At 33.0% G+C, this 14,825-nt stretch overlaps 1 protein-coding gene across 7 annotated transcripts in view; it reads right to left on the bottom strand.

Annotated features, from left to right (window-relative positions):
- Positions 1-5,210: 5,210 nt before the first annotated feature.
- Positions 5,211-14,825, bottom strand: part of LOC129744023 (uncharacterized) — a 724,779-nt gene continuing 715,164 nt past the window's right edge. For all 7 annotated transcript variants that reach the window (XM_055736329.1, XM_055736331.1, XM_055736338.1 and 4 more), the window contains one exon: positions 5,211-7,953. In XM_055736329.1, the coding sequence (XP_055592304.1) occupies positions 7,902-7,953 (52 nt within the window). In that variant the 3' untranslated portion in view covers positions 5,211-7,901. The remainder of the gene's footprint in view (positions 7,954-14,825) is intronic.

The raw sequence follows: 14,825 nt of genomic DNA, 5'->3' as shown, positions 1-14,825 counted from the left end.
ACTACTTGCTCCCGCTGCAGTTGGCCATCTCTGTTCTGCTCTGCCCATGTGACAGGTTTGAATTTCTCTGAAAAAGTGAAACAAACCGTCAGTCGACCCCTTCTTTTATTCCTTTCGCTTGAAAAAAAAATACAAAACTCAGGAAGGGGCGGGGCGTCCTAGTTTTCTTTACCTTTCGAATAGCCAATCAACGTTGAGCAGGCTTGGTATGTCTTTTAAGAAAGATGTCTTTGAAAGAGGCGTTTTTCGTGACGCGAGATCCGTTCGCGAATTTCAATTTGCCCCCCTATAGTGTTGCCGTAAGACGTAATTCTACGTCAAAAGTATTTGAGAAATTTCTGCACGTTCTTTTACAAAAACTCAAATTAAAAACATTCCATTTAACCCATTCGAGACGGGGGCCTTTTCACGACATTCGAACTCATAGTACTTTACTCTTAGATAACTTTTATGTCGTTTGATTTTCATCAAAACTGTTTCTTAATACATTTTGCCTAACATTTGCGGAATCCATTGGTATAAGAATATTATTTTTCCGAACAATAGTAAACTCACAATGAATGATTGTTCTGACAAAGGCACAAAAATTCCATTGCACACACGGTGTGCAATCGGTCTCGAACGGGTTAAAATATAAGTTTTAAATGTATCATCAACTTTCCTCAAGACTTCAAGTAATTTTGAGTTCTGCGAAAACAGTTATAGAAGTTTTATGTTTTTTTTAACTTTTTCTCGTTTAACAATATTTTAAGAACTTTCAAACAAAATTCAATGTTAGATACTTTTTAAGCATACATGTAATCTTTTTGCAGGTAGGTTAAAATTATACATTATTCAAATTGCAATAACTTGCTTGCGAGCAGTTTGGCGCACTTCATTTTTTGAGAAGTGACAGTTGTAATTATGATCTAAATGCAAGTAGAAAATGTCGGTGGGTTCTCGTGGGTTCCTTGCCAAATGATTTAATAAAGTTGGTTAATTTTCAATAAAATTCACATATTTTAAGACCTTTTTCAAAGAAAACATCCGCATTTCTCGTAGAAAAGTCGAATTTGCGTCGTTTAATTATTGCTTTAGTCAATTGCGACGCGTCGTTGGTTAAGAAACCAAAGAAACAAAAGATCCTCCAAATTTTTATACGCACCTGTGGAAACGTATTTGAAAGTCTTACCAAGACGACACGAGGTGTTGGATGCCGCACGAAGTATGGAGTCGGCATTCTTTTGAATTTTTTTGACGGTTGTTGGATGGATGTTGTACTTCTTCGCGATGTCTGCTTTCTTCACAGCCTTGTCCTCAAGATTCCGAAGGATTTTGACTTTTTCCTTAAGGCTGAGCGAGTTTCGTTTTTTTTTCTCAATAGCCATTATTTTTGGAGACATATGTAAATTTAAAAAAAAAAAGCCATCTGTTTTGAAAACCATACAATTTGAAGCACTTAGGATAGTACAAACCTTGCTCTACACAGTGCTTAGCTTTTAATGGTGACGCTTTTTAAAGTTTGTTATAACGAAGTTCTTGATGATGTTTGTAAACAATCACTTAGGGTTGAGTTCTTGAACAGGTCCTCCATTTTGCTATTTGCAAGACCTTTCATTTGACGCCTCAAGAATTCAAATCGGTCAAGCGGTCATCGTGAAACGTGTGTGACATTATTTTGTTACATACACACACACATACACACATACACACATACATACACACATACATACACACACATACATACGGCTCTGCGAAGTAGTTCCACCTCCCCGAGGTGCAGAGTGGAAACGTGTCTGCAAGTCCGGCGTATTGCAGATGTACGGCCAAGAGAACTACACCAAACCCACTAGAGGCTGTCGACGGGTCTGCCAAACCCGCGCGGAAGAAGTGGTGCACCCGGGTACTTAGGTACCAGTACTTGGGTGTGTGCGTGATGGTCCAACACGCTTTCGGGTGGTCATGGCCCTGATATGCGGACGTGACCGGAGAGAGAGCGATCGCCAACTCGTTTTGCGCTTCGGTGGGTATAGACCCGATTCGCAAAATGAGTAGATGCGCAAAGTGGTGGCCAATGGTGGGCCGATCACTTAGGGACGTGTTTACACGTCAGTGTCCGAGAGGCACATTCTGCCGGAGGTGTCAGGGTTCGACACGCGTTTCGGGAATTGTTGCACCCGAACCGCGAGTGTGACCTGATTAGGGCGTTCTATAGCCCGATCTGCGCTTCGGGTGGTCATGCGCCCGACTTGAATATCGGGTAGTTGCGCTGAGTGGTGACTTAAGTCAACACTATTTGTGAGTTCGGAGGAGTCTGAGTCCTACACGTGGCCTAGGGGGCTTACCCCTCCTACCCGCGTGTTTGAACAGAGAAAGTGTCGTCGACAACTCGCTTTGTGTTTCTGGATCTTGGACTGGATTCACAAAGTTAGTAGTTGCGCTGCGTGGGGACCTCATTCACACGATGAGACGTCGGGTCCTAACTCGTCAGAGGAGGGGTCGCGCATCGAGTTGTGTTAGAATGAGGTTATGCTGACAGAGGATTCGGAAACGAGTATTGCCTTGGAGCGCACTAGCGCGAAATGACCTCCCACTATTGAAGCAAAGTGTGTAAAACAGTTCGAGGTGGGAACAAAGGTCAGTGGCCCCAGGTGGACTTTATGGCGTAGGGGGTACAGTGTTCCTTAGCATTGTATCATGAGTCGTCCAATTGCACCCATGGACCCAGAGTAGCAAACTGGGGGGACGCGGTGGCTCGCCGTGCCTTGGAATGCAATCCGTAAAATGGATTTACCACCTGGGTTAACAACTAATAAAAAAAAAACACACATACATACACACACATAAATACACACACATACAGACATTTTCCGATCTCGACGAATTGAGTCGAATAGTATATGACACTTGGCCCTCCGGGCCTCGGATCGAAAGTTAGTTTATCAAGCGACATGTATACCCTTCCTTGTAAGAAGGGTAAAAAATAAAGAAAAGGGGTCAATGTCACCCCTTATCACGGTATTGACATAAAATATCAAAATAACAAGTAAACCGACAATTATCAAATCAAAATTGAAATTATTTTCAAGAAAAATTTTTTTCCCGATTTTGTCAGGTACCCTGTTTTGTCAGCCCTAAATTCAAGATGGGGCTGACAAAATCGGAACAATACTGTATATTATCACCCAACACCTTAAGGTTTTCGCTGCTACTTCGGCAAACATTTCTGATTTAGTTTGGGTTGCATTTAGAATATTAATGAATTCCTGGTACAGAATCTGCCGATAAAAACACCCATGGATGAATCACCATCCCAAAAAAATTTAATCAAAACTTATCGGAATCAATTTTGTTCTCGATGCATTCTTATCCAAGTGTTACCTCTCAAATGAGTCAAGCACACACGCAAAGAGGATTGTTTCTTACTGTAGTGCATGAATTATTTGGCCCAGAAAATCATCTGTATGGATTTTCTTACTGGTTTGTTTCAGTTTAGTGTTCATCTTACTTGCTGTATAATTGCTAGTTGAAATCACCTTAGAATCTATTCTTAGCTTTAAATGTTCTAATAAAACGCTTGGTAAAATTCTGTAAGATCCTTAACGCTTTTTTTCATCTGAAGCTATTCTCTCCACCCGGAGTTATTCAATATAATAAATCCAAGCTGTCCTTCGAAACATTCACAGTTCCCTCTCATCTTAAACTGTCCTCAGAATTCGGTTGATCATCAATTTTCCTCACAAACAAAACCTGTTCTCTCAACATGCTGTTCAGGTATTCTTTTAACACTTTTCTAACATTAAACTTTCCGCACCATATGTTTTTTCCAAGCTGTCCGTCCCAACGCACTTCGCGTTTAAAAGAATTTATTCTGGATGACATTTTGACTCCCTTACTTGTTCTCTCATATCTCAAGCTGTCCCTTTATCCTCCTTGATCATTATTTGTATAAAACACCAAAGCTATCTTCTCAAATTGCTCTAAATTCGCGTGGTTCTCCTGCTTCAAGCTGTCTTCTCAACTCGCTTGGATTCACAGCCTGTCCTCTAAACTCGTTTGAAGGTCGCGTCAATATGTACTGGAGACCCTCCTAATTCGCCATCCAATTTCAAGCTGTCCTCTCAACTCGCTTGAAGTTTTAATCGAAACGCCCAGGCTGTCCTCTCAACTCGCCTTTTAAATTTCAAGCTGTGCTCTACACTCGCTTGTTATTCACGTCAATATGCACTGGCGGTCTTCTCAACTGGCCATCCAATTTCAAGCTCTCCTCTCAACTCACTTAAAATTGTAATCAAAACGCTTAGGCTGTGCTCTCAACTCGCCTTTTCAATTTCAAGCTGAGCTCTTAACTCGCTTAAAATTCGCGTTTATATTTTCAGGTTGTCCTCCCAACACGCTTTCCAATTTCAAGCTGTCCTCTCAACTAGCATGAAATTGCGAACACCATGCTCAAGCTGTCCTCACGACTTGGTCAATATTTAATTTCAGTTGTCCCTTAAACGGACTTGAATAACTTGTCTATTTAAATATCCTACTAACAATTACAGTTATCGTGTTCGTAAAACTGCTTCATCACATACATCACTTTTTTCATATTCACTCTAAAAAAAAGCAATCGAAAATCAACGAAAACTGCTTTTTTTCTTTAGAAATGCCCTAAAGTGTTGCGTGATAGTTCCAAACAAAATTAAACGAATTTTTAGAGTCAGTTTTAAAATTTCGAAATTTTCCGAATTTGTTATTATTAAATAATAAATATATGAAAACGACGCGAAATTTCTCAACTCAATTCGATTGACTCCCCCATAGTGTTGTCCTTTTTTTATGTATTAATGAAAGGCACTTTACACTTGTGTTGGCCTAAAACTATTTGTTAGTGCAAAATAAAAAAAAAGTAAATTAGTTAAATTCTAAAAACAACATTTCAAGTAAAAATTATACAAACTTGATTAAAAAGCATAAAGCCAAGAATACAAACCTTTCTGTTCTCTGATGTCCAAAATGTTTCTTTTCAATAAATCTAAAAAGACACACATACTCAGAACTTTTGAACCACAGGACATAGACACAAAGGAAAAATTTCCGAATCTCCAGACATTTGATTGAATTTGAAATTTTGATAAAACATTTCTTCAAGAAAAAATCTCTTGCGTCAAAACAGTGTTGGTAGACGTTCGAACAAAACTGCCTTGGGAAATGTGATATATCAGCCATTGAGAAACACAGAAACGTTAATTTGTGGTTCATATATATTTTAATCGAGTATCGCCTCTTTGCGCCACAGTTAATAAGTTCTCTCTCATTGATTTTCTTTTCTTCTAGTAATTGGTCTATTTCGCACCTTCTTTGCTGTAGTCGTAACTATTACGCCGCTTTACGTGTGTTGTATTAATTTCTCGTGAGATTAAAGTTATTCGGTTTCATGGTTGTTTTTTTTTCTCGGTATGCCTTCGTCGTCGGGATTTTCATCTGTATTTTAATTCCCACGAAGGGGAAATTTCCCGCTTTTGGCAGTGCTTTTATCTTTTAAAGGTTTATTTGAAGTTTTTTTATTCAATTATTTCGGTGCAGTTGGGTTTGTGTGAATTTTCTTTTTTTTTTTTTTTGAAGATTGATGCATATTATTTATTGGTTTTTCTCTGTAGCATTTTTGCTTCCTATCAAGTTCCGATGCTAGAGGTTGTTTCTATTTACTTCAACTGTCATACGATTTTTTTTTTCAGGGAGGAGGAGCATATCAACTTAATCTAAATCGAGTGTAATTAATAGCATTACGGTTTTACATGTTTATGTATGTCTTCAGGGCTTGTTATTCAAATAAAACTTTGAACATTGCATTTTCTATTCACAATTAATTGTTTCGACTAGCAGATTTTTTTTATATCTTCTTAAATATATTAACTACATACCGCTTTTTTACTTTTCCGGCTAAACTACTTCCAATAGTCAATATTGATATACTTTTTTATAAAACTTAACTAGTCTAAAATAACCTTTTTTGTTCTTTCTTTCTAATATTCAAAGGGTCGCTGTGACGATTCGTAAGTTTAAAAAAAATACTCAGTTTATTCCGTGGTTTTATCTACATGGCGTTTATCAATGGATTTTAATTTTTAACTTTACTTTATATTTAAGGTCATTCGTTTTCGTTATCGGCTTTTTGTGTGGTGTTTTTGTGTAAAGTTAAATGAATTGTGTAGCGCGATGAGTATTCTCTGTATGGAATTTGCACAAGGATTGAGAGAAAAAAAATTTGCAACTGTAAACGTGGGGATTTCTTAGACTTACATTTGGGAAACCTGGTTGAGCACTGGTGGACAAATTAGTGTCCTTTTTGGGAATGAATTTATTGCTGTGAAAACGGGAATGTTTCGAGATGGAATGTGATGTTCTGAAAGGTTTACAGTTATTGTCTTTGAGTGTAGCAAGGTTTCCTGAATACTCTAAAGATGGGAAGAGAGATTGAAAAGGTTGAATCGGATTTCCAGGAAATCGATCATTTCTTACTGTCTCGATGACCAAAGCACTTTTGTTTTTGTTTTTTAATATGAAGTGTTTATATTATCACTATCACTAATTCATTGTTGAGTGATTTTGGCAATTATTTTTTAAATTGTAAATTGTCAAGTATGACTCAAAAATGAATCATGATGTTGTTACTTTATTCAGTTTGAAATTTTGAGGATAAGTTTAAATAATTTATAATATGTGGTTACTTTTGAGAAGCATGATAGGTAGGTAATATATTTTTATCTTATGTATGCGTTCCATTTGAAAAACAAATATCAGCGAAGGTATCATCTGTTCAATATGATATGAGATTTTTTGCAACTAGGTATCGTAAAATTTTTATTCACTAACAAAATCTTTGATATTCTTATGAAAAAAGCTATCAAAGTTGCAAAATTGTACAGAAATTTTTTTAAGCTTCGGACATCTATTCGTGTTTTCAGTTATCGTTTCTGTGACATTTAGATTTTTTTTCCACAATAAATACTGGCAACGAAATCAGTTCTCTCAGAGAAAAACATCTGATTTATAATTCGATACTGTTTAGTATTGTGACATTTACATATTTCCTAATCGTAAACTCTATTCTAATGCAATCAACAGACAACCTTCCAGCAAATTGTTTGCCCTCTCAAAACAGCTAAAAAATTAACTGTTTTCCAACTTTTCAACGTTGCTCAAGCCATGAATACCCGATTTTATTTTTCTTAATATTTGGTTTTTAGAATACATTACACTGATATTTTCTTGTCTATATTAACACATACTCTTCTGTAAGGTCTAATCGGTAGTTTATTTTTGTTTCTCTCTTAAAATGTGCGCTTAAGATTCGACTTATTCTCATCTTACCAATCGCAAATTCTCAGTTCGTTGATGTTTTTTATCCGTCAAAAGTTTTATTCCTATATTTTTCCTAGGTTTTACACACTAAACACATTTGAATCACAACTGGATTTTGAGCATCTTACCAATTAGCTTATTTTTGTGTCATATTTTCGAATAGCACACCGACCTCTAAGTTGACAAATGACGTCCAAAATCCTACTTAAGCTTCCCATCCATTTAACCTGGCTCTAATTGGACATCGAATCTTATCTAATTGTAATACTAATGCATTGATTTTTTTTTTCTTTATTAAATCTCGTACTTTTCCTCTGTGCTCCCGCATTGCGTTTACCTAGTTTTTTTTGTCAATTTTTTTCCAAAAACTAATTCTTTGAAAATATGAAACCAAAAACAAACCACCGCACTTTTTTCAGTGTACTGCTTCTGCTGCTGCTGCCGGACGAAAAACACAGAAGAAAGTAAAAACATCGCACTGGGTGAGCTGCTGTGACGATGAAAACGACGACGGCTGGCCGAAAACGCCTGAATGTGTACTATACGAGTTGCTCGTATCTTTTCAACGTATTTCAGCCGGCCTTCATCCAGCGGTCTATCGAATATTCGAGGGCGGCGACCCAGCTACGAAATGGAGTGTTTTTTTTTATGTTGGGAGGAAAGAAGGAGAGAAAGTTAGGATTTCAATCGATTTACGCTTTAGCTCGAACAGAGAATTTGCAGGAACCACAAAATTCAGTTTCTTTTTGTAAATTTATCGATTCTCAAGAATTAGAGTTTTTGAACTCTCAATTTGTAGGTACCAAAGAAATGGATTATGAGTAATGTAATGAGGTTGTTGAGTATTCAAGTGGGATAGATTTAAAAATTCAGGAATTTGTTTTCAATGAACATTGTAGCTTATTTTGGAATCTCGAGTTTGGATTTTTTTAAAAACTGGATGGATCTAGTAACTTTTGCATTCTTTAGAAAGTGAAAGATCTTTCTTGATTCCATAAATTCCACAACTGCAAGTTTACCTTGTATCTTTCTTTATTTCATAATAATTTTTTAGGGTTTTTATTTTTATTTTTTAACTTTGATTTTTTCTTTCATAGTTGATATTTTTTAATTTGATAATTATTTAACTTTCAAATAATAAATACTCCAAAAAAAAAAATTAAGTTTCCAAATTTCAATGATACCAAACAGAGCGTAATGAAAATAAAACAGATTCACATTGATTGTAAGTAATTTCTTAGAAGTTATTGTTGTTGTATCGTGACAATAAATATTGACCTTTTTTGAACGATTTTTTAATCTGAGATACATTTGAAATTTTTTAAACATTCAATTTTCGAATGTTTTAGTAACGAATTATGGAAATTATATACAGTAGTTTTTCGATTTTATCACGCTAAAAAAAATTGCCGTGATAATCCGAATCCGTGAATTTGGCGAAACTTGAAAAGTGTATATTTTTATTTTGTCTCCAATCATGAGTTATTGTTTTTAATAAGTGATAACATGCTAAGTTTTCATCAGATTTTCAATGCATTTTAAACTTAACTTATCATCCTTACAAGAAGACAAAGAATTGACTTGACTTTATAATGTTCTCAGGCAAAGCAATCCACGATTTTTCCTTAAAGCCAAAGCATGTAGAGTATTGATATGAAAATATTCATCCCATGAGAGTGCACAATGGAGTGAGACTAATACTTTAAACAAAAAGAAAAGACATTTTCTCTAATTTCGATTAAATAATAATAAAAAAAATCTAGCGTAAACTGCACCATAAAAATACTTATTAAAACTTATTTTGCTTTCAGATAAGCTCTTTGAAGCCAGAGGCGTTAATTTTCAAAAAAGTTCAATTTAGAGCAACTTACTGCATTTAACGCTGTAAAGGATCCGGTTTTTTGCCAAACTTTAAAGGCCAGAAATGAGGGTGCGTCCTTTACAAACCGCGTATAAAACCTTAGTGTACATCGGTGCATTACACGTTTTATATATGAAAAAAAAAAAATGGCACAAAAATGAATGTGCGTCCTATGCACTTTTTAACAGGGTTTTTAAAATATTTTTTTCGTTTCTCGAATTGAAACTGGTGTGAAATTTTAAAACAAAAATCTATACCTCTTTGGCTCAAAACGCTTCAGATAATCTTTTATGATAATCTTTTCATTCCCATATTTTAACAATTAATTGGATAAATTTAAACGTTTTTCAAGTTCGAATGACGATTTCAAGCACTTAAATACTCTTTTCAGAGGAAGAATGAACAATTCAATTCAACACTTTCACATTATTTAATACTCATATACCGTTTCGTTATTTTTTATTGATTTGAAGAGACTTTAAATAGGTTTTGTATGATTTTTAATACTTTTGAAAAAAGAGTGATAAAATCGTGCGTGAATATGGCGAATATTGATAAAATCGAAAAACTACTGTAGTTCGATTCTAAAAATTAAATTTTAAAGGATTTTTTTATTCCAGATATTGTTTTCAAATTTTGGTTTTTCCATTTTTTTTAGACTTTTTAAGGTATGTACTTAGATTTTTTTTTAACATTCTGGAATTCCAAAAATTAAAAAAAGGTTTTCAAGACCTAATATATGTTCTAAATATCCAGAATTTTAAGGTTTTTGTGATTTTTGAGAATTTCAGTATCATTTAGTTTTGAATTCTATTTTTTTCCGTTGAAACTATGAAATTAACATATTATTTCATAATCTTCAGATGTCCCTACTAAAAAGGACATGACTTTTCACCGCTATGGTCGATAAATGATAGTAACATTAACATATTATTTTCGGGGTTTTCGAAACTTTCTAGATAAGCAAGATTTTTGGTGAAGTCGAAATTTTTGAGCATTACAACATTTATAAATTGTAGTCCACATTTTCAAAATTTAAGATATTTATGAGATATTAGATATTTTTAACATTATCGAGATATGTGTAGTTGAGTTTTTTTTAATTGCATGATTTCTGAAATTTTTCAATTTTATCTGATTATCGTGATTTTTGAGATACTTAGGATTACTTAAACATTCAAAACCTTTTCGAAACTTTAAAACACTTGGGTTTTTTTCTAGCACTTGATTTTGTTATTCCTGAGAATTTTTAAATTTTTAAGTTATTAAGAAGTTGGAAATTTTTAATAACTTTTGAATTTGTGATGTTTTGATATGTTTGAAAATTTTGAGATTTTGGACAATGGCTGATTGACATCGCGCGCGTTTTTCTCGCTTTGATAAATTATTACGAAAAATTTCGTATTTTAAGTGAGTGAATCCTGATGAATTGATATTTAATGATTTCAACGTGTGGACGGATGTTCACAGCAGAAAGGCCACAGGAATAAGTGCACAAAACGTCGAGGACGGGTTTTTCATAGAGGTTTAAAGTTTTCTAGACGAGTTGGAAGAATCTTGCTTGATTGCAGCGCACAGTGGTCCAGAACTGGAATTGAGCGAGGCAAAATTAATGATGCAGAAACTATAAGATTTAGAGAAAAGGCATCTTCATCAATAACACTCATTCAATAAAGCGCTTTGAATTTTAAAGTATCAGATATAAGGACGTGTCATTTTTTTTCATGATTGTGACACACAAACTTTTTTGATTGTTAAGATAGAGTAAAATTGTCTTCTACAAAGCTGCAGCCGGTACCTTTTAAAGCAACTTTTTCGTAGTCATTAATTTCAAATGATGATTAGGAAGTGCCCTATGATTTTTTCAATGTTGAAATGTTAGAGCGTGTCTTAATATAGTGTTTTAGCTCTAACTCTATTAAATGAATTTATTCGTAAGGACGTTTCTTCAAAGCACTTTTATCAAATAAAAAAGCGTACCGTTTTGTCTTAGACTGCAAATGTCTATCTTGAAACATTCGTTAGTTATAAGGATTTTTCTATCAAAAAGGTTTATTTTTCAAACTGCTATATCTAAGATTGGGACAAAAACAAAATTAAACAAAGACAACGTTGTGTAGTTTTAATATCAATCTATAATTTCTGGAATTATCCCAGAGACGTTATTTTTTTTCACTCGAGAAAAAAAATCCATAGTTTGTTAATTATTGAAACAAAAAAACGCTCTAGACTGACCCTTCCAAGGAAAGTCCTCTCGTTTTCGTGGAAAAGCGCATTTTCATCGTACAACTGATGAATGCAAAAAAAAAGTAAAATTAGCGATTTAGCCCAATTCTTTACCATTTTGGTCAAATATTGTTGAATTCACTTTCAAAAAAGGTCATTTTTCTTGGAACATTTTAACCATGGTTATAACAGTGTAAACTTAACGTGTTGCCTCAAATTACATATCAATTGCCAGCGGATAAAATATAGTGAATAGAACTCAAGTCTGCTATGCCAATGGTTATGAGATCGAATCTCTCTCTCTCTGTGGTTTAGTTGTTTACACTTTAGAATGCTATGTTATGATATAGGATCGGCATAGCAGACTTTAGCTCTATTCATTATTTTATTGCCGATGGCAATTTAATTTTTACAATATTTGTCAAATAACTGACCAGAATGGTAACAAAAAGGGCTAAATCGCTTATTTTATAGCATTAAATAATTAATTGTACGATGAAAATGCGACTTTTCCAAGAAAAATGAGAGAACTCTCCTTTGAAGGGTCAGCCTAATGTTTTAATTTTTATTGTAAATTACCAACATTGGATTTTTTTTTCAAGTTAAAATATGACATTGTTTGCCTCTATCTGTGATATGGCAGTTTGAAAAATACATCTTTGAGATATTTAACATTTTCTTAAATTCCAAGATTTACAAGATTTTAGTAGTTTGAAAAAAAACATGATTTAAAAGTGATTTAAAAAAATTTTTTGCGAAACTTTACGAGATTTCCGAGTCTTTCCACATCTCAAAAGGGACAAGCTCAAAAAATTTTCAGAAGTTTTAGAAACATTTTTTTACTTAAATTTTTGAGATAATCAGTTTTGAAATTTTTTTTTCAATAAGTGATTTACTTCAAAGTTTAGAGCTCCTTTAAAATAAAAAAAATGCTATTTTGAATTTTGTATTGTTTTAAATTTAAAGATCTGTTAGATCATTAGAATTTTTGAAATCCCGAGACATACAAAAATATAAATTTTCAAAATATTCGACAAATGCAAAATTGATGAAGATTCCCAAAATTTTAAAACTATCATACAACATGAATAAAACATTAAAATTTTCCAATTTAATTTTTTTTTAGAGTTTTTCAAGATTTGAGAATAGTTTAAATTTTTAAAATTTCTGAGGTTATCGAAATATTTTGATTTGATTTTCGTTTTACAATTTTTGGAATAAAAATAAAAATTATTACCTTAATAAAATTTATCAATATTTTTCAATTCTCTAGATTTCTGATTCTTTTTTCAAAAACTATTGATTTCAAATTTCTTAAATTCATGAAATTTAAAATTTTTCAAGATTTTTTTTGGATTGACGTGATTTACAGATTTCAGAAACGTTCAAAATTAGACTATTGACTGACAATTTAGGATTTTTTCTGATATTTTTTTCAATTCTCTTCAACATTTTCAATTTTGAATTCACTTTATCATTTCACATAATTATTTTTATTTGAATATATAGCACTTTCTGAGTTATAAGAATTTAGTTTACTTTCCAAACTCTCATTCGAATGAAAAAATACAGATGTATATTTTTGAATGAAATGTTGCAGCTTTTGCTTTTATGTTTTTTTTTAAATTTTTCATATTCTAATTGTTTTTAAAAATTTTGTTTCACTTTTCACTTAGGGACCTTTTTTTGTATGATATATTTGTTCAAAGAATGCACAAATAAAAAAAAATAAATGGATTATTTCTGATTACTTTTTATTTATTCTTTTTTCAGATCTTTTACATTTCTAGTTAAATGTATTAAATCAATTATATTTAAAATTGCATACGAAAATCTCTAAAATGATAAACAAAATTTGCACAAGGAATGTTTTAGTTACAAATAAAAGAACTAACTTTCATCGATGGTTCAAATATTTGAATTTGCTCTAAAATCTGGTCAATTAAGCTTTTTTGATTTGAACATAGAAAACATTTTTGCTTGCTTGCCTTAAATTTGTGAAAAAAAACTTTTTCTATGCTCAAATAGAATAAGCTAAATCTATCAAACTCTCGAGCAAATTCGTAGATTTTAACCATCAACCCTCTATTGTATGGACTATTAATTTGTTGAGAAAAGCAAATTTCTGTCAAATTTGCCTCTTGATAAAACTGCAATAAAAATACTATCAATTTTTTTACGGGAACGTTACATGTTACTTTATCCTCAAATACTTTTTATTAAAATGAATTCCTTGCATAAAACCCTGAGGACATCTTTTTTTTCTAAAATAACAACTGACTAAATTTCTATTCTAAAATTCTAAGTCTATGACCTCTTGCAATTTGAAACTGGAATGAAATAGTAATCTTGAAAATTTTATCTTATTTATAAGCATAGTCCGAATTTCGAATAACAATTGTGTTTACTGCTTTAAATATTCAAAATTCAGATTAAGCTACTATATAAGTTAAAATTATGAAAATTACTTCTTATGGAATTTAAAATTTTGCATTTTTTCCGTATTTCAATACGGATTCTGAAATGTGAATAAAAACGATTTTTGAATGTAGATTCCAGATAAAAAAAAATTCAATTTGAGAGTCCTCAATCCTCAATCTAGTATTTTATATTTGGTTTCAATCTGAATTCATAGGTATTTCTTTATTTATTTCTAAGCAGAATCAAAATATGACTTCCGAATTATGAATCTTATTCTGAGTTATCAATTCTGGATCGCCATTTTAGAGTTTGTATAAAAAAAACTCAGGATGATTTCTAAGGCTATTATCGGATATGCACAATTTTGGAAGCGTTGTGTTGCTAATGAATTTTTCAGATGTTTTTTTAAAGAAATTTACGATGAAAAAGGACATGGTAAAAATATTTTTGCCCCATTACCTTTAAAGTCCATCATTTTCCACTTAAAAACTCACGAATTGGTGATTTTTTTTTCTGATTTTGATTTAGTCAGATTGATTGATTTAGAATTCATAAAGAAATTTTTATCATCAAGTGAAAAATTTTTGGGAATTTGTAGCAGAATTCTGAAACTGGAATAAGTTTTCGAGGTTTTGGCATCAGTTCTGAGTCAAGATTGTTCATCTTGAATAACTTTTTTCAAGCATCAAAATTTGATTACCAGTTTAAAAATTTAAGCGTTGAGTAGAACATCTTGCTTGCTTTTCCTAGACCCTCATGCGGTGTGGGGAGGGGGGTTGAACCTGAAAATCGTTTCTACAGCCATGCTATGAGTGCTATATTCAATCCTATGACCGACCATTGGTATAGAGCAGTGGTTTTCAAAGTGGTCCCTACCGCCCCCTTGAGGGCGTTGAGAGCTTCCAGGGGGGCGGTGAGCTCAATTTTGAAGTTTGGGGGGCGGTGTAAGGGCTCAAGGGGGCGGTGAGGTCGTTATTTCCATTTTCAC

This window comes from Uranotaenia lowii, chromosome 2 (assembly GCF_029784155.1).
Source record: "Uranotaenia lowii strain MFRU-FL chromosome 2, ASM2978415v1, whole genome shotgun sequence".
In the NCBI taxonomy this organism is placed as follows: domain Eukaryota; kingdom Metazoa; phylum Arthropoda; class Insecta; order Diptera; family Culicidae; genus Uranotaenia; species Uranotaenia lowii.
The sequence above is the reverse complement of the archived record's forward strand: the minus strand, read 5'-3'. Positions and strand labels throughout refer to the sequence as shown.